General features: G+C 38.3%; 1 protein-coding gene across 2 annotated transcripts in view; it reads left to right on the top strand.

The window, feature by feature from the left end:
- Positions 1–27,119, top strand: part of ZBTB20 (zinc finger and BTB domain containing 20) — an 80,398-nt gene extending 53,279 nt beyond the window's left edge. Inside the window, exons 3-4 of one of the 2 annotated variants that reach the window (XR_013482960.1) lie at positions 667–22,402; positions 24,530–27,119. Coding sequence is in view for 1 of the 2 variants with exons in the window: in XM_021007180.2 (XP_020862839.1) it covers positions 667–1,088 (422 nt within the window). In the remaining variant the exon portion in view is untranslated. Of the gene's footprint in view, positions 1–666 lie in introns of both variants that reach the window. The other variant, XM_021007180.2, reaches the window with a different exon arrangement.
- Positions 27,120–27,752: the final 633 nt, after the last annotated feature.

The raw sequence follows: 27,752 nt of genomic DNA, 5'->3' as shown, positions 1-27,752 counted from the left end.
GTCATTAAAAAAAATCTGCCAATTTATGTTAAATTATTATCAATGTCTTTGTTAATAAGTCAACGATGTATATAATGCATTTTTAGAAAGATTTCTGTCAGCACAGTCAAAATAATGTTTTGGTTCTAAAGAAGGTGCCCACATCTATCTGGAAAATGTCAGATATCCAAAGTGACTCTTTCCTTGAACACTTCAGATAGCCATGCTTTTCCTCTAGATTTTTCCCCCTCCTTCATATTTAGAGTTTTTAATAAGTGTTCATGGAAATCACCCAGTTAAGTCGAGTGTACTGAAAATAAGTCCTCTTAAGAAATCTTCTCTTTAGTTGTTGTTGTTGTTTCTTTTATTTTGTTTTTTAGCTATAGGTCAACCTTTGAAATCTATCTGCAAGAGGTTACCTTATAGTTTTCAATTAAAAGAGATATTCTGGACAAGGAATTGTAAAATGCTAAACCTACCAGAAAATGAGTGCATTTTAACAAAAGCTTTCTCTGGACAGGAAGGGATCCGACCTTGCCAACTAAAGGATGTCCTTAAACAATCTAGATGGGGGTTTTGGGGGGGGCAGAGTAAACTTATTTTTATGGTTCTTTTCTCTCATTTTCTTCCTCTCCTGCTCTGTCTCGCTCTCTCTTGCTTGCTTGCTGTCTCTTCTCAAATGGACAGGTGAGAAGCCCCACCAATGCAGCATCTGTTGGCGTTCCTTCTCCTTAAAGGATTACCTTATCAAGCACATGGTGACACACACAGGCGTGAGGGCCTACCAGTGCAGTATCTGCAACAAACGCTTCACCCAGAAGAGCTCCCTCAACGTCCACATGCGGCTCCACCGAGGGGAGAAGTCCTACGAGTGCTATATCTGCAAGAAGAAGTTCTCCCACAAGACCCTGCTAGAGCGCCACGTGGCCCTGCACAGCGCCAGCAATGGCACCCCGCCCACTGGCACGGGTCCCGGTTCCAGAGCCGGCCCCCCCGGGGTGGTGGCCTGCACGGAGGGGACCACTTACGTCTGCTCCGTCTGCCCAGCTAAGTTTGACCAAATCGAGCACTTCAACGACCACATGAGGATGCATGTGTCTGATGGATAAGTAGTATCTTTCTCTCTTTCTTACAAACAAAACAAAACAAAACAAAACAAACAAAAAAAAAGCTATGGCACTAGAATTTAAGAAATGTTTTGGTTTCATTTTTACTTTTTTTGTTTTTGTTTTTGTTTTTGTTTCGTTTCATTTTCTACTACATGAAGAACTGTTTTTTGCCTGCTGGTACATTACATTTCCGGAGGCTGGGTGAATAATAGTTTTCCCAATCTCCCTTGGATGGTGGCCTTAAGGCCCGGTAGTGCTTCAGGAGGTCCACTGGTTGGATCTCTAGCTACTGGCCTCTAAATACAACCCTTCTTTACAAAAAATTTTTTAAAAAATTAAAAAAAATTTTTTTTCACTTGTGAAGAGCACTACAAAAAAAATATAACAAAATCTAAAAGGCCTACTGTCTTTAAGTACACCGCTTGCAGTGTTTCAGAGGACATTTTCATAATTCTGGCCGTTTGGACTTCACAGTATCCAGTTAAAACTGTGGAATATCACTTCTGGTTTTGAAACCCCAGAGAAAAGGCCCTGCTGGTTTCCAGCCACCACATTGTCTGCTTTCACAAAAGGGCTGTGGGGGTGGGAAGGGAGTGTGGGTTGGGTGGTGTGGGAATCTCTGCAGGGTGGGAAAGGCCGATTACAGGCTCTCCTCCTGGATGCTACTCCAGTCCACGATCCTTGGCCCTCCTCTCCATCCCCCCCTTTCAGCAGAAGCCAGGAAGACTTGGACAGCCAACAAGCACCAGTGGCTATCGTATTTATTCTGTGTGTCTTCTTCGCTGAGCCAGGGCCTCAGCACAATCAAAAGGGACTTTCATGAAAGTCAGGAATATAAATAAAACAAAGATATCAGAGGTTTGCACCTATCATTCTAGGTACAAGAGAAGGATTATTTCCCACAATCTTTGCAAAAAAAAAAAGTTGTGTCAGGATATATTCTTGTGGAGGAGGAAAAGAAAGAAATGGAGGGAGGGGGAATAATAAGAGTTCTTGAGACTTTTTTAATTCAAAATTTTATAGAGGGGCAAAAGTGACGTTTACCAGATAGAATGCTGATTTTTTTAATATATTTACAACAGTATTTGTGTAAAAAAGAAAACAAAAAAAAGTGAGATTGTTAAAAGTAATTTGGGTTTTTTTTTCATTTTGGTTTTGCATACACTGCCACTAATCCCTTCTCTTTTATTTCTCATATTATAAATATATATATATATAATTTTTTTCTTTCTTTTTTTTTGTAAATCAAGACTGTTAGGGTTAGCTAAACTGCTTCTGGATAGAAAGGAAAAAAGGCAACTAAAGGTATTTGAAAGACAGTGAGGAAGGATTTTTTTTTCACCTTTTTAAAAAAAATTTTTCTTCATTTTTATTATTTTAAGTATTGCCTGGGTTGATGAGGGCCCTTTGTGGCCAGCCGCCCCTGCTGTTATTTGAACTGCTGCTTTGTATGTTGATGTGTAATTCTCCTTTGACTTATAGCAAACTAAAGATGCTCCACAGTTTTGTTTTGTTTTGTTTTGTTTTCAATTGTTCTATCTAGAATTCTTTTCTTTTCTGGAAAGGGAGTTCATTTGTTCAGAAAGACTTCTCCAAAAGTTCACTGAGATTTTGTCATTCTAGAGTTTCTAGTCATTTTTTCCTCTTTTCCTTTATTAGACTCAGATGGTTTAGAGTACTTAAACATTTGAAATTTCCTCTGTTTCTTTCTTTTTTTTTTTCTTGGTGGTCATCTGGGAGGAGTTCGCAGTCTTCTCCTATCTCTTCCCTTCTCCAGAGATCTCATCCCTATTGAGAGGAAGCTCATGAAAACATTACTGGAAGAACCCTATCCCACACCGAGAAGCATCAATGCCAAAATGACCTTTCTCCCCTCTAAATGTCACTATTTCATTATTCCCACTAATTGAGGCTGTCAAGCAAAAAAGATCACAAACTAAATGCTGTTGTCTTTCATAAGACCCAGCTCTTTGGGAGTAATCCAGGAAGACTGTGGAAACTTCCTCCCATCCACTGTGCTGAATGATTTCCATTCAGTTACATAGCACCATATACCACTTTTTACTTCTAGCTAGGATTTCTTTCCTCTCTGCTTAGAGAAATTTTGTGGTAGAGGTTTCCCATTTGTGAATCATTATAATGAAGGAATTTCAATTCAAACATAGTAATTCTTAAACCAAACTGAAACTTTCAGTGGTTCCATTGCTGGGCATGATAGAGCATCCTTAAGGAAAAGTAGGTCTTTAGGCAAAGTAGAAGCACTAAACCAAATTATGTAGAGACAGAGTAAGAGAGTCTTCATAGGGCCTTAGAGTTTCAAAACCTCTTTGTATTTTCATTCAGCTTTCCTTCAAGTGTTCATGCCCAAATATTTTATTTACAAAAATTCAGTAGCCTACCTAAGAAAAATCTTCTGAAAGGCAATTCTATAATGACTAAATTAATTTTATTTATACATTTTTAACATTTGGTACCCTGGATGTTTCCCCCAAAGGTGTTTCTTGGAGCACCTGCAGTATGAATGACATCCATTCCAACTCTGCAGTCTGTATAAATTCAGTGGGCAGTTAGCTTAAGGCATGACTGTAGACTTGGGTCCCCATTGGTCCTTAGAAGGTGGACTACTGTCAAGTCCATGTAAAATTCCACTTTATTTAAATAATAATAGAAACTGCCTCAGACTTTACCAGGAAGGAAATGTCTCTATTTAATCAATAATTAAAAATGTCATTTTAACATATGACCCTTTATATTTTTTGCTTACTGCCAACAGAGGGAATATAAGTTAAATAATAAATTATGTTGATATTTTGAAGAATCATTTAGACCATGAGATTAAAAGAGACTGACAAATTAAGAAAGTACAATACCTAGAAGAGAAGGGGCCGTGAAGTTACTCAGCACAGGTTATAAACAAAAGTGTGCAAAAAGGTCTCTTTAAACATTTGCATCACATTTGATAATGGCCCATTTAAAACCGCGCCTCTACTCTAATCACAATGATGAATATAGAAACAACATTCTTTCCCGTAGAGAACTACCTGGTTTCAGGCCATGATTCGACCCTCAGCTTCTCAAATTTAAAGAAAACCCATTGAGAAGACTAATTTGCCATATTATAAAGTTAAGCAGATAGTTCAAAATGTACCTAGAGTTTCTGCTCATGCATGAAGTCCCAAATGTTCAACCTTCCCCATCTCTTTTTTTAAAAAAGGAATAAACCAGAAGATGCCCTCAGAGTTCTCAGTGGGGTGATACCCCATAGGTCATGGATGTTGAGTGGATCAGTTGGTAGATAGGAGGCAGTGCACCATCTTTATACTTTTACAGATGTAGGTTCCTAGTGAACGTCTTCTCCAAAACTTCTCCTATTCTACACTAACCAGTGCCCTCCCCATGAAAGAGGGGGCATGTACTTGAACAGCAGATCTTTGTTTTTTGGGAAGATAAAGGATACTTTGGGTACAGTACCTTACTGAACTAACTTCTTAAATAAGCTGCCTCCCAAATGGATTCAGATTATAAAAAACCAAACATTCTGCTCAAGAATGAAACTGCTTGTGGTTAGAGGCAATCCTGAACTTTTGAAACAACCTCAGAGTTGGAGAGAGAGGAAGACTGCAGCAAAAGCAAAAAACCTGATGAGGAAAGGCCTTTTAGTTCTTTAATTTTGTTCCAAACAACTAACCCTCTTGTCTTAGTGCGTCACATCCATCAATGGACTATGAAGTACCAGGGACCTTTTGGTTTTTTCCTTAGCCAGTAAAATCAAGAACTTACCTGGGACTGGATCCGACAGATTAAGGTTCCTTTTGATCGGGTACAGAAAGCCAGAGCCTATGTGGGAAGAAAAACCACACTTTCTTTTTTCTCTTCTTTTCTTTTCTTTTTTTTTTTTTAATGATCGAATCTGACAATAGCTAAATTCTCCCAGCAAGAAAAAGAGGGTGGTAGATGCGTTTTGTAAAGATTAGCACTTCCAATCACTACAAACAAAAGCTGGTTCATCAAAATAACACTGGATCATTTCCTTTACAAATAATTGCTAATACTTGGATAAACATACCCCAAATAGTCCAAAATGTGTAGTCCAAACATGCATAGGTGGGTCTTTACTAGGAAAGAGAACTTGAAAAGGGATTTAATACAAATCTACTTATGAGGAAGAATTTATGGAATGAGCCTAAAGGTACCTTAAGTAGACTCAAATGCCTATTGAAATGACTACTAACTTTTTTTCTTATTTATTTTAACTAAATTTGAAACTTTGGGCCCTATAACTTCTTTCCTTCTTCAGCATGGCCTCTTAAGTATATATACTTGTATACATACAACTAAAAGACGGTCTTTCCTCTCTCTCTCCCCATGTTAGCACCACAGCAGCTCCCTCCCTGTTCTATAAGATTTGGGGCTTGAATGATTTACCTAATTTAAAAGTTACCAGTATTTTATTTCTAATCCCCTCTGTCCTGCTTGAGGGTAAAGAATAAATCCTTTCCTAGTTAGTGGAAATGTGGTGATGCCATAAGAAATCTTTGACAGGCCCATACTTGAGTTTTACATACTAATGCCTCTATCTATTTGCACTACAGTCTGACCAGCCTCTCCTACCAAGTGCCCTCAGGTCCCCTACCCCATCCCACAATCTATGGTCTCCCTTCTCTGAGAAGAAATGAAGCCTGCCCTACCTACCCTTAACAAACTCCTTCATATTACCAAGCAGTCTTTGTAATGGTCAAGGTGGCTACTCATTGAAGGCTTCATAATGTTTCCAGCCCCTGATTTAAGAAAGAAAGATTCTCTGCCCAGGATTTCAATCTAAGTGATCACTGCCTGCCCAGGTCTTTCCCTTTACTGTTTTAAGGATTGTAAAACAGATGGAATTCTGCAGAGAAGGTACCAAATCACTTCTGCTATATATACCCAAAGCAGATAGCAACAAGACAATGTTGCTCTAGCTTTTTTTTTACAGGAATCCATTTGGAATGTAGTGAGAATAGGGAGACCAAGGAGGCCTACTTTCTGGTGGAGATCTGGCTCATAAGACAAATTTTGTAATAGATTTTTTTAAGTTAGCAACAAGTTGAGAGATGGGGTGATGGAACAGGGATTAAAGATGTCTCAAAATGTAGGCAACGTCCAGAAATAATTCAACCTTTTATTCTGTAGAGGCCAGAAAGAAAGACTAACTCTCCACGGAAAGAACTGGAAAGTTTGACAGAAAGTCCTTAAAAAGATCTCTTGGCATTTCCAGATGTAGTAGATTTTTATTAGGTGTCTTCTGGCTCTGAAAAGCCACCTTACTCACCTGAAAAGAATTGTACTGAAAGGAGGAGGGAAGGGAATAAGACAGAGGAACAGACCCAGGACATACATTCATTCAGATGGAACTTTAAAGAGGCAGTAAAGAAATTCAAAGTAGACCTTATCTCCAAAGTTCTGAACTGGTCCCCTGAGTTTACCGGTTGTTGCAGCAACAAATCCTATATGGCTAGACATCTGTCTGGAAATATAGCCACCTCCCCTTCTTTCTTCAGTTTCTTTAAAGAAAATAGCTGTTTTTTCCTGGTTCCCAGGAAAACAGTTTTATTTGGTGCAAGCTTTCAAAAGCCAATCTCCACCCTGGTGCTTAGGCAAGAAGGAGGATATAATCCTGACTGGGAATAGCACTGTTCAAGAGTTCAGGGCATGTTGAGATTCCCAAGTATAGATGTGACAGTTCTGACATTGCCTGTATTTCCACAAGTAAGTAAAAGCTTTAGCAACTCAGCACTCATGCAAACACTGCCCATAAAAAATATGACCTACCCAAAGCATGGTTTCTAATCACTGGATGGTAAAATGAGTTTGTTTTTAAGATCTCAGAAGAAATGTTTTAATTTGAAATTGAACATCATATCCATTTCCAGAAGCCGGATTGTATCTCTATCTGCCCATGTGCAACAACAGCAGGTCCTAGAGCTTGGGTTTTTGTAGTGGATTACATTGTTTTTGTTCATTTGTTATGGTAGCAGGGCCATTGCCAATGATTTTATTATGAGGTCTTTCCCTTCCTGAGTGAGATCACTTCATATTCAGAAGGAAGAATAGCATAGCACTGGATTGAACTAAATAGAACCTATATCCTTACCCAATGAAATGTTCTTCCATGCCAGAGCTTTCTTTAGCATCCCTGAGTTGTTATAAAAGATAGCTGTTTTGATTCCGAAGCCCAGGTTGAAGTGACTTTAATTAGAATGTCTTCTCAAAAATCTGACACAGCATAGGGTTGTCACCTTAAGCCAGAAAGTCCTGTGACAGAGAACTGAAGATAGAAGTTGGGGACTGTTTGGGGTGAGGTAAAAGGAGGGAGTTAGCATTTGTTTCTTTTTAACCTTTCGTTGTTATAAAATATCATTATTCTGGAATGTAAGACTAATGCCGCAGACCAGAGGGTGAAGAAATGCACAAGAGGCAAAAAACTGCTAAGGGTATCAAGCCTGCAGGAAGTAGTTGTAATTGCTCTGCACGTGCTGGTTTGGGGAAGAATTCATCTCACCTACGTCAGTGATGATAGTGCAGGTTCAAGATAGAAAAAAAGTTTGGTTGGTGGTCTGAATATTAGCTCTTTATAAGAATTAGAGGAGGGTCCATCTGTTCTGTGTCAATGATAATGCAGGTTCAAGGTAGAAGTCTGAGAGTTGATCTGAATATTATCTCTCTATAAAACAAAAATCAAAACATGCCTCTCAAAAGCCAACTTTGCTCAATGCCTCTTTTAAAAAGAAATAAATCCTAATAAAAAGCTGCAGTGTCCCATGCAGCATATAATTTTGAATGTTACCCATCTCATTTTTGGTGCCCCTCAAACTTTAGTCAGTGACTCTGTTTTAAAAGCAAAAACCCATTATTCTTAAATCAGTGATGGAATGGCTTGAGCTGCAGGCCCTATGTGAAAGATAAGGAATCCCTGCTCTGGAGTAGACCAAGCCTGGTGTTAATAAGTATTTATCTCAACTAGGCTATAAAAGTCCCCGGCAACCTTATTTCAGATGTAGAGGCTCTCTTTGTTCAAAAATGCCTCACAAAGATCCTAAATCTATTGAATACACAGAGTAAATGAACTAAGTATAAGACCTATAAAATTTCAAAGCTCTAAAGGACTTTAGAAAGCACCTAACCCAACCCCATTATTTTATAGATAAGAAAACTGGGGCCTAATGGGTAGATCACTTGTCCAAGGTCACACGGCCAGTTAATATCAGAGCCAGGGCCTAAACCTGGGCCCCCTGGCTCCCCAGTTTATATGTCTCTCTTTCTACTGGAGTAAGAATTCATTATAGGCCAGGAAAGTAATTGTACTTCATATATAGATTCTAATTAAAAGTAAGATTTTACTCACTCCAATATGTCACAACTGCTGTCAAGGAATGTTTATAATTGAGTGTACCTGGTACATATACCCTACCATTGTATGGTGCTTTTAGTAATAAACTGTATTCCACTTTCCTGCTCCGTAGTAACAACCAAACATACTCTGAAATCTCTAATTATGAGGCAGAGGTCTCACAGATCTAAGAATGCTTCTGCTCATTTGCCTTAGCAAGCAGCAACAGTGCTGTCCAATGTCCCCGATGATGCTTTGTGGTACTTGGAAGAAGCCCAAACCATGGAAAGTATATAGTACAGTCATATGTATTTTGGTCATAAGAAACTTGAATGTTTTCATGTGAAGTGGTTCAATGGCACTTCACTGAAATCATACATTTCCCCCAAGGTCTTTCTCTTTCCCGTGTTTATGTGTGTGTACACTTGTCATCTGTGTATTTGTGTGGCACATGCAGAGGCACAAGGCTAGAGGTTACGGAATGGTTGTAGTGCACCTTCAGGAGGTAGGGAGCCCCCTCCAGGCTTCCAGAACTGTTCTGCTCACCCCCACGCACACACACGTGCACGTGCATGCGCACAGATAACACTGTTCACCAGCTTGTGAATATTTGTGCTGTGGTCCTTTCCAAGGAAACAACAATCACCTGCTTCTTCTGTTGGCTTTTGTAAAGCTGTGGGAGATGGGAGAAACAAAGGCAGCTTGTTGGAGCTACAGAAAACCCACAGTAACAGGCTGTTTCCTTCAGGGGAAAGTGGAACAGAAGTATTAAGTTGGCAGACCAACAAGGAATGAGCAGCCCTAAGGAGTATGGGAGTGAAAGAGAGAACCAGGCAGGGAAGGCCTGTGACACGTGGGACCAAGCCACCCCATGTCTAAAATATGACCTGTCCGTTTCCTCTGTGTGTACATGTGTGTGCGTGTGTGTATGTACACACACACACACACACACACACACACACACACACACTATGTTCCCAAACTAAAACCTACTGATGCCTCTGGCATCTGCAGTGAATTGTAGTAATCCACAATCTGTGTCTCCTGAAACCAGTGTGGCCTTTGCCAAAGTCTTTCCAGGAGTGAGTCGTTTACTGTGTCTGATAGACTAATGGACTGTCAGGGAAAGGGGTTCTGTAATCTCTGAGAGTAGTATATATGGATAGCCCATGCATATGTCAGTCTTTAAAATAGGATGCCATCCTGGTTTGTTACACTGTCCCATCTTGGGTAGTTGACTTCCAAAGCATGTGGCCTGGAAGCAGTAGGTACCAGTTTTCTCACTCCTGTGTTCTTCACTTACTAGATAGTTTATTTTTATGACACGTAGATTATTTTTGTTTTACAGAATCCAGAGAGTATTTTCTTTCTTCTTTTTTTTTTCTTTTTTTGGTGACTGTTCCCCTTTCTTATTAAATAAGGCTACATATGGTTGCAGCTTTTTGTTGTTGTTGTTAAAATGTATATTGTCTTTCTATATCCAGAAGTCTGTGACTGTAACCATAGGTATTTCTTTTTACTGGAAAAAATATAACAGATTTTTTTTAATTATTATTAACAGTACTAGTGACTTTGTGGAAGAAGATGAGTTACTATTTAGCTATGCTTAAGTACAGTACACTACATTGCAGTATTTCTGAAACCTAGAACTTACACATTATATATAACAACTCTATATCAAAATATATATATTACAGTATATTCATTTTAACTTTTGAATATGCCTATGATCATGAGTTGATAGACAAACACTTCTTTGCATTTATCATTCATCACCAACCTGCTGCAGTTAATTTGGTGCATTTAATAATTGTTACTGGCTCTAGTTTGGTTTTTTATATTATTATCAGCTTCAGTATTGTCTATACAGGTTTTTAGAATTTTTTTAAGATCAGAATTTTAGCAAAACATAGGAAAGTGAAAACTTTTTTTTGGAAACATAGTATTAGGCTAGTACCGAAGGGGATCATGTTCATGAAAAAGCCTGTTGAGCTGACCCTCTCAGTTTCTGAAGAACAAAAGAAGTGTGTGTGTGTGTGTGTGTGTGTGTGTGTGTGTGTGTGTGTGTGTAAAATACCTGTGATCTCCCCTCTCTTTCATATCCATTTATTTTCCTTAAAAATCCCAGTCAAGAAACTAGTTCTTCATTATATAATCTGACCAAGAAGAGCTATTCCATTAAATGCTGTTTCCAAAGGCCTCTGTTTTATGAAGTATATAGTCAGTGACATGCCTAGTTGTCCCATTTGTATTTGCAAAGATTGATTGTGATAATGGTTCTTTAAGGAGCTGCATTTTCAGATGCTTATAGTCATTTTAAGTAACCCTTCTTCAAAATCTCCCCATGAGGTAGGTCGGCAATCTGAAGTTCCAGTTTGCCGAAGAAAAATGGAAGCAAGGGATTTAAATGACTTTTCCAAATTATGGGTGAGATAGTATTTGAGCCTCGTGCTCCAGTTTATCTAGTACATTTCTTCAGCCAATAGAATCCGTAAAATCCAAAAAATAGAATCCATAAAACGTGGCCCACAATTTCCCCTTTGCATTTGACAGTAAAGAACTGCTTCCTTTCATCGTACATTATATATAGAATACTAAAACTGGATGGCACCTTCAGAAAGCATATAGTCCATGTTCCTGCCCAAACAGAGCGGGTTTACTTAAAGATTTCTACACCAAAAGGCCCCATGATTCACTCCCTCAGAAACCAAATCGAGTGTCTAACAGTTTTCATTTTCAGAAAAATCTTGTGCCTATGTGAGGCCCCATGTGATGTCATTTAATATCATCTTCTTGTGCTTCAGTGGCAGTTAAAATTAGCTGGTTATCGTACCTGTAAAATTCCCTCAGCCTCATCTCCTTTCTGAAAGAATAATCCCAGTTCTTTCCTCCTTTCAGACAGTTTTTAATTTTCTAATTTCACTTTCTGGCTCTCCTCAAAGCCATCTTCATCTTTCTTCATCCCACCTGAGTTTTAAAACTTTCGTGCTTGGGGTGCTAAGTACTGAGGACAATGGAAGAATTCCAAATCTGTTTCACTTTTTTTCTTTCTTGTTGTTACTTCCTTAACTTGTATCTGCTGTGTCTAGGAATAATTTACTTTCCTAGAACATCCATTAGGGAAAAAAAAATCTTAATGCTGTTGAAGTATTAATCAATCAGTAACCCTAAATGCTTATTTTCTCTACTCCTGTTCATTTTTATGCCACCTTTAGCTTCCATTAAACTAAAAGCACTTTGAGGTGAGTGGGCTGCAGGTAAGCTTCAAATTGGAGGCATGGTGAATATTATCTAAATGCTATCTTTAGATTTGAATTTATCAATATTATTTTGAGAGTGGGAAGATCTTGATCACGTTTGAAAATGTCAGATGAGCTAGCTTAGATCATTCATTCCTTTTCATCCTCATAGTCAAAAGGGAAAGAAATTCCTTTTTTTCCTTTAAATAAAATACAAATTCACTAGGTGACAAGAGACCATTTCTAAGAGAGAAAAATGACTATGTTTATTATGGTTGTAATCATTATTGGAGATTTCAGCTCCTGCTCTTTTTCCCTAACTAAATGAAACCTTCCACAGCTAATGGGTTTCCACAAGTTAACTTCATGAAGGTAATAAGATTTGTATTCCAAAATGGTCTTGATCAATCTTAAGCCTCTATAAGCCCTTTCTAAACAAGCCATCAGTAATCAAATACATTTTAGGAGGATACAACTCTTCCATGCTACAGAAGGCTTGTTTTGAACTGGAGCAGTAATTAACTGACAAACAAAAATGTTCTTGCAGCCTCCCAAAGTGCCTAATTTGCACCCAGACATGAGCCTCAACCCCAACTCAAAAGCTGATAGTCCTAGAATTGTAAGAAAACCTGAGAAGTCCCACGATCTGCCCCACCCTCATAATTGAACACTATCTGGGCCATTATTACAGAGTTTAATCATCCAAGTCAAGCTTTTACCAGTGATCCCCAGCTCTCTGGTCCATATAACCATGATCCAGCTACATAGCATTTTACAGATTTCAAAGTGCTTGTAATAGATAATTGTTAATGTTTTTAGAGTACTTCGATGATTGCAAAGCACTCGGCAAATATTGTCTCCTTTTCCCCACAAACAGCACGTGGAACAAGTGTGATGATCCCCTTTTGCAGATGAGAAAACTGAAGCTCAGAGAGATTGAATGATCTTCCTAAAGTATCAAGATATTTTGAGCCAGAGATGGGATTAGAATGCAGGACTTCTGACTAATCTAGGATTCTTTCCTGAACTATACCATTCTGACTCTCAAATTTCATAATGATTTTCCCTGTGTGTATGTTTGTATATGTATGTGAGTGTGTATGACTGCACTGCATGATTTTGAACAGACTAAGAGGCTCTATTTTTTTTCCAAATAAAAACCAGAAAGTCCAAAAAGAAAGAATAGTGGGATGGAGGAAGTGCTGGAGGTGTTTGCAGGCAATCAGACTTTCTTTGAATTTCATAAACGTTTCTGCTTTTGTTCTGAAGCTTGAGACAGATTTTTTTTTCATCAAACCAGTTTATACACTTAACCTGCAAAGAGGTATAGAAGGGGATTAATAGAAGAGTTTTGCTGCCACAATCCAAAGAACCACACAGCAACAGATAATTCACCATTTTCCTTATTTTTGTGGCCTTATAATCTACCACTCTTGACACGATGATGAAACCAAGACCTTCTCCCTTCTTCCTCCCTTCACACACAGTGTTATACTGTGAACCCAAACACCTGTCTTTCTCACAGGGCATCCCTTCTGAATAAATAAAAAAGCTTTCCTGTCAGTCATCCAAAAAACAGAAGCATCTGTCTTGGAAAGTAATACATATAAGAGAAGATTTTGTTTTTATAGGGCCCTGACTGAGCCAGCTGATGAGAAGAATTACTTCAGAGTAAGTTAATGGAATTAGTCTATCTACTCCTCTCTGAACTAAGAATCAGGTTTTCTTATCACAATCTCTGTTATGTTCTCAAATTAGTGTCTAGATTACGTTGTTAGAAAGAGGCATAATTCCAAGCTGTAACTTTATGATTGCCTAGGTGCTGACTGTATTGGTAGTAGCAGGAGCATTTGGCCTTAACAGTAACTGTATAGCAATGAAAGAAAAACATTCATCAACAAGATAGTTTGTATTTCGTAGAGTAGATTTCTTTTTCCTTTTCCCTTCATAATGTACTTGCTTTTTTGACAGTTCATTTCAAAAAAGTCTGCAGTTCATTTCACTAATAAATAGTTTTAGAGTTTGCAAGTATAGGCTTAAAAATAATCTAAAAAAGAGGCTGATATAAAGCCAGTTTATTTTTCATACTGGTCTTTTAGAATATGTGTGCACAGAAAGCAATTCCTTCAAAGAAAGTGAAACTAATAAAGTAGGCCAGCAAACACCACTTTTACATAGAAAAACAATTATTGTCTCTCTCTATAAATCTTAATTGGGGTAAAATTTTATTTCCTTAATTTTTCTTTTTGTTTTCCTGCTAGAGGATTTAAAATTGATGGACCACGTGTTTTATCAAATATTTGGGCAGTTCTTTTTTCTTTTTCTCTGTCACTTCTCAAGTGACTGAAAGTTTTAAAATCTGGGGATTCAGTACTGACTACAGTGGGCACTGAACTCATATTGCAATGTCCTGTCATTTGCCATTTATTGCTCTAATGGTTTAAACCTTCCATTCTACAGTTGAGGCATCAACAAAAATCCCATGTTTCTTTCCATAGCAGCACTTGCTGCTGGGCAAAAAAAGGATTTTCTCAGAAATTGTTTGAGACTGAGCTAAGAAAAATAAAAAAAGCTTTCCTTGCAAAATTCAGGCAACCAAAATTGACAAGTCCTGGGCTGTAGAACTGTAGATAGTTATTGAGGAGGGAGACTGGGGTTTGCACTACACACACAGGACATAGATTTCAAATATTTCCTTCCCATGCTAATTAAATCCTAATGCAAGAAATTCAGGAAATATAAAAAAGTAAAAAGCCACTTAAAAAAACTTCAAAGTAATCATTGAGGCTATAATTTGACCTTAAATGAGTAAACTCCTGTGTTTTGAGATATTTCAGTTACTTCAGATTTATCTTTTCTTCTATAAATTCATAATCTGGTTTTCAACATTACCTTGATTCAACAAATATTTATTAATCATGGACTTTATATGAGGCATTGTACTAGACTATAGGCATACAAAGATGAAAACAAGTTTGGTTTTTAACATAGTTGAAGTTTCAGTGTTCCTAGCGACATAAAAACAAAGAGAATCAGAGGAATATAAAATTATTTGAGTGGATTCCCCAATGCCAATTTCAGTTGTATCCAAATACTTTATCCATGAGAGAGAACCTTACTTTATATTCAGTCAGTATGGTAAGTATTACATGGGTGAGGTAACTTTGCATGTCTGCGATTAAAGATATCCCTCAGTCCTATCAAAGCCTACCAGATCTTTGGAAATAAGTAGCACTACACGAAGTTAGCTTTTTACATAACTCCAAAAAAAAAAATGACTGTGCGTGATGTTTTGATTTCCTCATACTGTATAAGGAGTCTGTATATCAGGAGCAACCTACAGAGAAGACTGAAGTAAGTTGGTATGATATTTAGCCATGTACTGTAAAGGGTTTTGAAGAGTTACCAAAAACTGGGAAGATGTTAGAAAACAAAGCCAGTCTCTCTGATTGCACTCTTCCTGGGGTAAAACCTCTTGAGGGGGTCAGGTCTGCCAAATTCACTCACCAGATTCCTAAGGATTTGGGCGAACTAGTTCCAGCTTCTCTAATCTTATTCATTTCAGTCCCAACCATCCCTGAATGACCCAGTGGGACAGAAATTAAGAGGCAGTTGGTAGACATGTAACCTATATTATTCTTTGTATTATTGTTGGAGGAGTTAGAGTTTTAAAAGTGGTTGAAAGCCCTGTCCTTTAGTAATCAGTATTTTGCCAAGCAAAGGCAGAAAACAGGGCAGTGTGGAAGAATCATTGGTAACATTGTGGTTTTCAATTGTCCAGGTACTTTGGCCATATGCTGTTGTGGCGTATAACTACTCTGCTTGCAAACAGCTTCCTGATTCCCTTTAGATCACAACATATACTTCTATAGTTCACATATATACACATGCTAGCAGATTCACATTCAGACCTTGATGAAATATTTAGTCTTTCATCCAACAATCTTATTAACCACCTACTTGTGATAGGCACTATGTTAGGCACTGGGCATATAAACACCAAAATGCACAGAAAGCTTGTTTTTTACTGCAGGGTTTCAGAAATGGACTATTGAAGGCTGTTCATTATAAACCTATTCTCCAAAATCACTGAATATTCCAGATCTCTTCTCTCCCCTCCCCCTGCCCTCTGCCCTATTCAAGCTAATTCTTGCTTGGGTAAGCCCTGGAAGGTGTCTTAATATGAATGTTTTCCACAAAAGAAGTAGTGCACTGCAGATTAATTTTAACTTAATAATCTAATCTGATATTTAATTGTTATAATTTTTTTCTTGTGATTTTATTTTGGTAACATTGAACTGCTTATAACAAGTTTCAAATTGTTACCAGAAAAGAGGCCTTGAGAATGTGTGTGTGTGTGTGTGTGTGTGTGTGTGTGTGTGTGTGTGTGTATCTGGGTACGTCTATGTTGGTGTAGAAAGACAGAAAGAAAAAGTGAGTAGGGAAGAAACTAAGAGAGGGAGTGGAATGGGAGAATGGTCAAGAGAGATAAGATGACTATTGATGTATTTATCTGTGTTGTGTGGGATGGCTGCTGTCTGTTGCCATTGAGGAAGAATTGATTGCACTATTCAGAAATCAGATCAGAACTGTCACTGTTAAGTTTAGAGCTGTGTTTTTGGGAACAGGAGAGCTTTATCTTTTTTCTGTGCTCATACCCCTTTGTAAGGGAGCCATTTGACATGATGAAAACCATTACATAAAACCACTACTGACTTTTGTATTTCATGTCTGTTTCCCTCTAGCACCCTTGGTTTCAACTTGACTGCTCCTCTTTACTTTCTGCCCATGGGCTTAATATATTATAGAATAGGACTGGTGATATACATTAGCTATTACTATTCTCCTTTGAATAGAAACAGACAGGGCCATGAAAGAGACAACCCAAAACATGTTGGGTGAAGACTGAAATCTCCTTCCTTTGTTGGCACTGGTATCCTTGAGTAAGAGCTGTTTGGGGCTGTGCTTTTGGTCTGGGATAGAGTGTTTTATTTTTGCACTAAGCGTGACTGCACTGCATTGCACTACTGAAATGTAATTGTGCCAGGAAAGGAAGGGAGGACGAGGACATGAGATAAAAAGAAGGAAGAGAAAATGGGAGCAAGTTAAGAAAATGGAATTGTGTCACAAAGACAATGGACTGTCTCCATTGTGCCTGGTTCTGGGCAGGTTGAAAGATTAATTTGTAGTATCTTTACTGACAGTTGATCAGACACCAGGAGAATCTCAGTGACATCATCCCGTGTTTTTCAAGCAAGCTCTGTCATGGTGATAGAAGACATTCAAAGTGAAAGTGATTTCAAGGTTTTCTAAATCCTTTGTGTTTTTTTTTCCAATTAAACTTTCGCTAAAGGCTGAGATGGGCTAACGGGAGCTAAACAATGTGAAATTGAAAATCCCAATCTTAGGCTGGACCACAAAGCCAGTTCCCCAGTGCACATCCCAGTGGGGCAGAGAAGAGTGGTCTGTTATCCCCAAAGGCAAGCTTGCCTATTTTGTTGGTGCCCCATGAGCCTGAGCATGCTCCCTCTGCCCCATGATAGAACCATAGATTAGGCTAACCAAAGAGGAAGGCCACGCATGTAGTGAAGAAGTATTTCTTTAAAAGGACAGTGAAGGGAACAGTGCAATAAACACTGCGAATAAGTGTTATGAACAGTTTATTTTGAGAAGAACTAAGCAAACTTTGCCTGATGTCGGGGGATGGGGAGGGTAGAAAGGAGGAAGGGAAACGTTGGAAATTTTACCAGCTGCCTAAACAGAGAATGTTATTAAATAAATTAATTGAAAGAAAATTAGCAGTACTTATTGGTACCATTTTGGAGTTTCTTTACTTCAAAGCAAAACACAGAAGTCATCAGTTTGGCAGGTGTTCAGTAGATGTGGACCCTAGGAAATAGAGATGAGTTATTTCAAGGGTAGTAAAAAAAAGAATGAAGGTGCTGAAAGAATCCAGCAGAATCTAAGGATTGAAGTTTGCAGTACAAGCAAGAGAATGTTTAAAAGGCTCTGTTGAACTATTCTGAAAAATGTTCTTTGTTGAAGGATTCTAACTGGGAACCTTTCTCTAGTATGGCCTCTCTTTCCTCAAATTGCAGAAATTGGTTCTAGTCCCTCCCTCCTTCCTCTGATATATCCATGTCTATTACCCTCTGCAGAAAAAAAAAAGATTGTGAATTTTTCTAGTCTTGTAGGTATTTCACACACACACAAAGAAAACAGAGAAGGGAATATCCCTTCAGAAGATAATGTAAAAGCTAAGCTAAATACTCTAAGCTTTAGGCTTATCTCTAGTTCATGTTAGGAACCCTAAAAATCTGTACTCTTAACAGGCACACAGAAAAACTCTGTTGGGTGAGCTTTAAGGGTGGTGAGAAAAAAGTTGTAGAAAGAAATAAACTGACCTTTTTTTGTCTATACACATTAGTTGTCTTAGCCTACTTGAGGCTTTTGGAAAACCGCTTCTTCCATAGCTGGTGTTTATCTGTTCCAGTTCTACAATGCACAGCTTTCTATCACCAAATATCTGAATTTCCATAGGCCAAGCCAAAAATAATTTTTTCAAAGAATCTTAATGTGATAGGTTCAAAAGATGTGTTTTGGTAGTCAAGAAATCGCACTTCACTTTTCATCCTGTACCCACTGTCATTAAGAAAAAAATTTTAATCCGAGGAGCCACTGAACTGCCTTCTTGACTTTCTAGACAGGTCAGAAGAAAAACAATGGTAACAAAGGAACATCCCCACAAACTCTCCTCTTCCAACAGAGGCATTAGCTAGAGACGTATGGTTATTTCCATGAAAAAGGGCAAGTTTAGTTGTGTTGGAAGTCATGAAAATGAGCATGAGCAAGTACAGTCAAGGTTATTGGTCTGTATTGTTAGCAGCAATTGCCAGTGGGAGAGGGGGTAATAGTAGTCAAATATTCTATTGGCCACTGAGTTCATTTACTCATGGAACCAATCATGTTAAGTCTATTGGTTTGTTGTTTTTTTTTTAAATTTCCATTATTTTGGGGGAGGGGTTAAAAATGTCCTTTTCTGTGGCATCAAAAGTTCTTGGAGGATGATTATGGATCTGCTGTGATAGTGCCTTTCCTGTTGTGGTGAATGCTAGAATTGTAACTTTGTTTGCTTATACTAACATGGACTGTTAGCTCCTGTTCTTTATGGAGGTTTGAGAGGATGGCCTCACGCTAGATGAGGATGTAGTCTACTGCTTCTGGAAAGCTGTGATTAGATGACATTTGCACTAGAATCTAATATGTGTTACCCCCTAGAGTAAGTGAATGAGAGAAAAACCAAGGGTAATTTGATGTAAGAATAAGAAGCCAAAAGGAGTATTGATAACTGATGCCACTGATTTTTTTCCCCTTCTTTCCTAGAAAGAGAAACACACTATGGTCCTCTTTTACTGTTGCTTCTCGGTCACACTAAAAGGCCACGGTGAACCTATCATCAGCCAGGGATAGTAAATGTCAATAGGGACTTCACCTATCCTTATTGCCTAAGCTATGTGACTGTTTTTATTCTCAGTTGTTGGCAGCATCATGGACATGCCATGAAGTGACATTCCTTCCCTGAGCTGTCTAGCAACTCAGGAGTCCAACAGTGAGCTGCTGCCAGTGTATTTTATTTTAACTCCATGAATGCTTTTGACGTCTTTGCTCAGAAAAGAGGTAGATGGTCCTTTAGGTGACACTGTGAAAGATGTGTAGAGGCAGTAGGAAACCAGCATATTGAAGCAAATGAGTGGTGGGGTGCCAAAAGTGTGTCTGCTTCTTTCTTTCTCTTCAGTCCCCCCTCCCTAATCCCACTTCCACTCCAAAGTAGGGTAAGTAGTCTTGCATGCTTTTCCAAATAATTTCTTTGGTTTCTCTTGAGGAGTGGACTGGAAAGTCCTCCAAAAACCGGGACAGGTGCCATCTGCATCTCTGTCTGACCAGCCAGTTTTCTTGCATACTTGCCCAGGTGGCCTTGACCAGTCATTTAAGATAACCTGGAAGCTTTCACTAGACCAAACTGCCTGTCCATTTTGTATGACCTTGCCTCATGCTCCCCAGTTGAATTGGAATGATGCTATTAGGAGGTAGATCCATTTGAACCCCAAGCAATTATGCATTGTTATTGGATGCTGCAGTCCTAGGGCTTAGTTTGTATTATCCAAAAGCATCTTTTTCTGCATCTCTTTCTTTCAGTTCACTCTGTTGCCCTGATTATGATTTTTATTATATTCATTTATTTTTAGTAGATTACATTTTATGTCTATTTTAGTAGTATCTCTCTTTTTTCCCATGGATACTGTACTAACCTATTACTTAAATATAATTTTGTTTTATTAATATGTAATTCTACTGTAGACCAAAAAATATGAAGACAAAATTTGTTTCAGATTAAAGATATTAAAAAAAATCTAGTGAGTAAAAGATGGAGTTGAAGGAAAAGGCAAGAAAAGCAGTGGTTAATCATGTTAAGTTAGAAATCTAAGAGTAGCCTTACCTGTTTCTTAACCAATGCTTATCAGTTAACATTTTATTGTGTTCAGCACATTCACGCTTGTATCCTATTATCCTGGTTTGTTTGTTTTGTTTTTCTTTGATGTTCATGAGGTTGCACGTTGTGTTGTTGTTGACAATGCCCGATTTTTATTGTATTGTACTTTTTTCAGTCATTTCCTTTGGAAGGATGGGGGAAAATATGTTTTTTATTAATTTTTTAAATGCACTGGAAATAAAATTTGACACACTTCACTGTTTGAAAAGCAAAACAAAACAACAAAAATGAGATCTGCAAAAACAGCAACCAGCTAAGCAACAGGAGAACAAGCTAAGAGAAACCCCATTTTTGTATTGAATACGCATCCAAAATACTGTCTCCCATGAAAATAAAAACCAGCAAATAAAAGAAAGAAGAAACAATTGTCAGCCACAACAAAGAAAAGAAAACCAGCAGAGCCTGGGCTCAGTTGACTTCAGAACTAGTTGGGATGGAGGAAAGGGGGAAGGGTAGAATCATTGAGTCTCTTCACTTAACCTTTATATTTTGATATATCCAAGAAAGTAGTACACATACACCTTCCCTTCCTTGTAGTCCTGTCTGATTTTTGAGCTTCCTACTTCTCCCTTACAAGTGATCCGCAACTGATAGTGATTTCAAACCTTAATATGGGAAGGAAGCCATCATCAAAAAAAATAATCACTGGTTCAGTATATGCCAGTGCTGAAGCATGCGTTTTTGGTCTCCTTTCTTTATGGTCACTCGGTGCCAACTGAGCCAGTTAACTCCATTTAAACAAATAGCAAAAACAAAGTCATTATAATTGCTACCAGAAAGGTAAAATTTCAGTACCACACTAAGATTTTTCTTAGCCTGTTGGCTTTTGTTTGCTTAATGTTTGCTGATTTTTCTTTTTAAGGGTGGGGGTGTGAGTGGATGTAATTTCACAATCCTGATACAGTAATTGTTTTGCATCTTCCATGTTTTATGCAAAAACAGACATTTAAATCAATAAATAATTGTGCCCTAGACTGAAAGGTAATGTTTAGGAAAGGAAAACAATTGTTGGGATTTTTTCTACATTTTTTTGTGAAGAATCTTTTTTGGAAAGGAAGGATACATATTTTTGTTGTGTGATATTTTCTATTTTTGAATGCATTTTATTGGTACAAGACTGTTTTTTTGGTGAAGACATTATTTAAAAAAAAAAAGAAAAAAAACTTAATCGAAAAGTTTGCCCTTAAGGATATGCTGCAGTTTTGAGGTTTAAAAAAAAAAACTGATTCAAGATGCGTGTTAAAGTTGGGATTATATTGTTGTTTTTTGTAATTGTTACAAGAAGAAGTTTGTACCCACTGCTGTTTATTTTGTTTCAGATGAGTAAGTAAAGGGATTGTTCTTGTTTTATTCTTTTTTTTAAAAAAAAAAAGCTATTTATGAAATGTCAAAAACACTGGACTGTGAGTTTAAGTGTGGAAGCATTTTACCACCCTGTGTCTTCAACTAATTGTTGCAACCCCTTTTTCTCTTCCCCCCACCTCAGCCTTGCCAAATGAGAGAAATACAACAGTTGTCCAGATAGAAGCCACCAGACTGGGTGGAAGGGATTGAGGGTGGGGAGGCACGATCTTGGCTTTAACATTTCATGGTTTTAAAAAAGTTGAAAAAACCAAAGGCAAAGTTGTTTTTGAAATTTTCTTATCCATAGCTCTATTTTTTTTTTTGGTACAATCCACCCTCACCTCTCCACCTTACCATGCAACATTCCACACAGAGAATACCAGATAATGGGGAAAGACATTCTACAGCTATTGAGAGGTAACAATATATCCGAGCAACACAAAACATGGTGGGCCTGAGAGTTGAGGTCTCATGAAGTTGTCTGTAAATGGAATCTCAGTTACTTAGTGCCCAAACCATACTTTCCTATCTCAAAAAAAGTTCACCAGTGAAGCCATCCATGAGCCTCACACCTCTGTAACCATTTCCAAGAACCTTCAGTTGTCATTGCTGTCCAGGAAGGTTTTGCTTCCACTCTCTTCCTGATATTTCTCACATTCCTTGGATAGGGACAGACTGAGATGGGAGACCTAGAACAGTACAATGGAAAGATGACAACGACCATCGGGGGAATGAGGGGAAGGGCAAGGGAATTGCCCTCTGGAGGATGGTCGCCTGCTCTGATGGGTGATGGACGTGGTGAGGCCAAGAGATGGTAAGATCTTTGGCTGGCTCTGTGGATTGTCAGTTAACTTATTCACTGTGAAGGTGGAGAGCTTTGAGGTTGTTTTTTGATAGCTTTTCCATATTTTTTCAACTTTGAAAAAGTAATTTCAAAACAAAAAAGAGTAAAACTGTGATATTTTTAGAAGTCATTTGGATGGAGGGAAGAGAAAAAGGGAATATCAAGAACTGTAACACAACAAACTGGAGATATTTAACTGGGACGCTTTCTAGACTAAGATAAACCAATTCCATTCTGGACCCAAAAGCAGCCAAATCTTGAGACTGTCAAACTGAGAGAAAGCCGAAGAGTGGCCTTCGTTTTCTCCTCTCTCCTTCTTTTTCTCCTTCTGAATATTCACTTCTGTTCTCTTCTCACTATTGCAGTAGGGTGACTGCTCCAAAGAGCGCTTTTCACAATACTCTGAACCCTGTGAGTGCATACACACACACACACACACACACACACACACACACACACACATACACACACACACAAAACCACGCCACTCATGCTTTTGCTTAATAGTCTTGAGCCTCTCTTAGGACTGAATAAAATCATGTGCCTTCTTTTTTTTTTCCTCGTATAGCTAGACTAACTTCTTCCTCCCTGAATATATAAAACAGAGGATGCAGTTCAGATGTTAGTCCTAGGCTCTGGGATTATTTGAGAAGGATTTTTATTTAGTCCTTTCCCCTACACATCACATACAGACACCTCTCTCCTACATTTCTTCTACACAAAGGTCCTTGCGCTTTTCCTGGTTGGTTTTTTGGGTTTGGTTTTTTTTTTTTTTTGGTTCTCTTCCTTCCCTTGAGTCACTTAACAGCACCCTGTGGTACAACTTTGGTCATTGTGAGATCACACTGTGGACAGTTTCCATGAAAATAGATGGCCTTATCCAAACAATTACACCCCACTAAACCGGCAGCCTAGCATCTAAAAATTTATTCCGTGCTGAGGTTTTTTTTCTATTCCTTTCACATTTCTATTCACCTAGCATTAACTATTTTAAGGCCTGCCTATTGTAGTAGTCCAATGAAAAAAGGTTGCAATAATTTTTTTTAGGCTCTTAGTTTGGGAATCAAATTCATCTTAATGAGTTGCTCCCCCTGATATAAATCAGTCCATTTTTACCTTCTGCATCTGTCAGATTTTCTTATCTACTTGACATAACTTTAGCCAAGTGTCATTGCACTTTCTTTCTTTGAATTATGGGGTTAGAGTCCATGTGTTGAAGGCAAGGTGTCCAGTTAATAACTGATGTTAGTAATTCAGGGAAGATGGATGGTTTTCTTCTTTGTGAAAACTGGCCTGACATTAAGACTGTCCTAGAACTGAAAAGGTGTAGAGATGTCCTAGACAATAAGTTAAAATGTTGATCTCAGCATTATTCACAGGGAGAACCACCTGATTCCCTCTAATTTCCAAGTTTCCCCTGCTATAGTGGAAAGGGAAGTGATGGAACACTCACTCCTATGTAAAGCAGACTTATTCTTCCCTCTCCCTCTGTTTCCACGGCACATACATACAGTTACTTACCTTTAGAATCTTAACTTTAGCTTTTCTAATCCATCCCAGCAATCTGTAGACCCAGAAATACTGTCTCTTGATAATTAATATGTTGGTGCAAAACAAAATCCTATCTCTGCCCATCTTTAGCTTCAAAGGTGGAAGAAGAAATTATGAGCCACATTCTTTTGACCATACACAACAAATAATTCAGTCCCTTTGGGCATTTCTGGTCACCAGTGAACAAATAACATGCCAGCCTTAGAGGTAGTTTTGAAATTTCAGTTTCAGAGAATCATAGAATTTTCAAGGAAAAAAAAAACAACGAAAGGGGAGCAGTGGCAAGCAGCCACGTATTCCCTGAGTGGTGCATTGTGGGGTGTGTGTGTGTCTGTGCTTGTATCTGCATATAGGGTACACTTCTAATGGTCTTTGGTGCTGAAGGACCTCAGTTTCCTTTTGGAGGCTGCATTTGACACATTTAAAATACACACACACACACATACACACACAATAGTATCAATGCAATATAAGAACGGCTCCATGAAATGGGGTTTTGCATCTTTTTGTAACATTTTGATTTCTCTGGTGCCTTATTCCTCACAGATGCTGGCACTCATGTAGACATGGGAAAGGAACATGCAGAAAGCCTCCAGAAAAAGCATGTGAGGAACGGAGCGTGTGCAGGGTCATAGGGAGGATGGCGTCAGCCAGGGAAGGTGGAGGAGCTGAAAGGAGAATGTACACCCATTTTCAAAATAAAAACTAAGCTTCCTAAACAGAAACCTACAAGAAAAAATCACCCTTTCTTCACTTGTACTCTCTTCCCTCCTTTCTCAGTCTTTCTGCAAAGGTGCTGCTAGGTTCAAGGAGTCCAGATTGCCCAAGGACAGCCCGCCCCCGGGGCACAAGCCTGACACTGCCATCTGTGCCATTGGCATTGGAAAACACAAGCCTCTCATGCTTGGGGCTTATGCCCAGCAGAACTTCACACCCAAAATGTTTTCTAAGGGATCGGTAGATTCCAGTTATTTTGTGTTCAATGCACTTTAAACAAACAAACAAAAATGAAAAACTCCAGACTGTTTAAAATACACAGGTGACAGGGAAGGGGAGGGAAAGAGAAGAGAAATGAGTGCTCATGTCTGAACCCAGTTCAGTTTATCTCCAGTTCAAACAATATATACACTATATTATGTATAAATATGTACACACTTCCTCTATAGGCCCACATATATAGTGTGTATATGTTGCACATACATACGTGTTTTATTCGTGCATATATATGTCTGTATGCACATTTCAGACCCAGATACTACACAAACAGCAGTAGAGGAAACGAGGTTGGACTCTTGAAACAGATCACAAAAAAAAAAAACAGCCGCTTGCAGTGACTTTGGTCATTTCTGTATGTTCACAAGGAATGGATTGTAATGGAAAAAAGGAAAAAAAAAAGGAACAGCATTATGGAAAGAATGGGCGAAACCATCTTGGTCCAATGGGAATGCAGTAAAGTTCTACACCATTTCATCAGTTCTCATTCTGTCATTTTTGCTTTCATTTTTTAAAAATGGTTATTTAAAGTGAAAAAAATGAAAGGTTAACCTAGATGAACCACAACAAACAAAAAAACCAACTACAGTGAAAGCCGTTATCTATGGAAGATGTCAGAAATCTCAAAACTCTTGGCCTGGCTCAGAACTACCACGTGCAGCCCAATACTCTTTTAATGTTTGAAATGAAAAGTGAAAAAAAAATACTTTTTGAAGCACCTTAACGTGGCCATCCATTCCAGGAGTGGGTGCCACATTTTTCTTTGAGCACCTTACTGACGTGTTATGCTATCTGCTGTCTTTCTGTTACCTGTTGGCTGAGTGGCTGGCTCTTTACATATACATGCTCGGCCAAAGGGCCGGGCATGTGTGTCCATCATGAAGTTTACTGTGGTAACTGCTGAAAGGTGAACCTGTTTCCTGATTTTCCCCACCACTGCATTGTGATAGGATTCGGAGAAACCCCATTCCTTGCACAGAAATGTTTCTTATCACACTGTATCTTATTATGGAAAGGAATATGGTCCCTTTTTTAGCAATTGCTACCGTACACACATACACACACACACACACACACACACACACACACACACCACCCCATTATGTACACTGAGACCCATTTGTATGTCTTGTGCAAAACAGAAAATTGTTTTGCGCCCATCCACCTTCACATACACATCCCAGTGGTATATTCAGTGTCCATGTGGCTATCAGTGTTTCTGCAGTTTCCATTCCCAGAGCATTTTTCGAACTGAGGGCAATTATTCTGACCAGCTTCTGTCTTTTCAGGCAGGAGATGGAATTGACTTTTGGAGAAGAATCAAGAGAGAGCTTTAGCCCCAAGAGCTTTTGAAATGAACTTCAATGGCCTTCTCAGGTCATTATGTCCAGTCAAGAGAAGGGAAGGAAGGGAAGGAAGACTGCTTTTTCCAGTCCATGTACTGGTGTAGGTACATACACATGTACACAAACAACACACACATCCATCCATAAATATGTACGTGGTTTGGGATGAGAAGGTCAATAGTTTTGAGGGGGAGTTTGTTCCTTTTTTTCTCTCATTATACTCTTAAATGGTTGTCAGTTATCAAAACAAACAAACAAACAGCAAATTTTTTTTTAAAAAAACCTTGCATACGCCTTTTCTATCAAGTGCTTTAAAATATAGAATAAATACACACATCCTGCCAGTTTTTTCTTACAGTGACAGTATCCTTACCTGCCATTTAATATTAGCCTCGTATTTTTCTCACATATATTTACCTGTGACTTGTATTTGTTATTTAAACAGGAAAAAAAGTCAAAAAAAAGAAAAATTAACTGTAGCGCTTCATTATACTATTATATTATTATTATTATTGTGACATTTTGGAATACTGTGAAGTTTTATCTCTTGCATATACTTTATACGGAAGTATTACGCCTTAAAAATACGGAAATAAATTTTACAAGGTTTCTGTTTTGTGTGGAAGAGTAATTGATGTTGCTAAGAATGATGTTTGTTTTTTTGGGTTTTTTTGTTGTTTTTTTTTAAATGTTACCAGCACTTTTTTTGTAAGTTTCACTTTCCGAGGTATTGTACAAGTTCACACTGTTTGTGAAGTTTGAATATGAAGGAGTAATTAAAAAAAAAAACCTCTTTCCCTGGTTTGCAATCGTGTCTTCTTTATGTGATGGGAATTTTTTGTCTTTTAGCCAGTTGTCCAACATTCACATACACGTGCACGGCACTATACTCATACTATGGGGAAGACAGAGGGAGTATAAAACATATCTTGTGCCTTCAAGGGGCTTACAGTTTATTTGGAAAGACAAGATAAATATGCAATAAATTACAACGAAACACTCAAGCAGGTTAAAGATAATGTGTGAACTGGTAGTGTTGAGGGCTTAAAAGCAAGGAAATTATCTGTGTGGGGTCAGGTCAGGGAAAGTTTCTTGGAAGAAGTGAGTTTTAGTAGAGCAATGGGCATAAATTGGCAGAGATGAATCAGTAAGGCATTCCAGTCAAGGAGAACAACACAAGGAAAACCATGGAGACACAAGCAAAGACTAGGCAGGAGAAGTTAAGAAGATCTAACTAATCGAGAAGGAGGGGCTCTAATAAGAACTACTAAGAGATGAAGCTGTGGAAGTAATGGGGGCCTTGAATATCAGACTTTGGAGTTAATATTCCATCTAGTAGAAAATAGTGAACCAGTGTATGATCTTGGTCAAGATTGAAGTAGCGCAGCAAAACAACAGCATTTGAGAAAAATTATCTTAGCAGTTCTAAG

Source organism: Phascolarctos cinereus, unplaced genomic scaffold (assembly GCF_003287225.1).
Source record: "Phascolarctos cinereus isolate Bilbo 61053 unplaced genomic scaffold, phaCin_HiC Scaffold_726;HRSCAF=1367, whole genome shotgun sequence".
NCBI lineage: Eukaryota > Metazoa > Chordata > Mammalia > Diprotodontia > Phascolarctidae > Phascolarctos > Phascolarctos cinereus.
The sequence above is the reverse complement of the archived record's forward strand: the minus strand, read 5'-3'. Positions and strand labels throughout refer to the sequence as shown.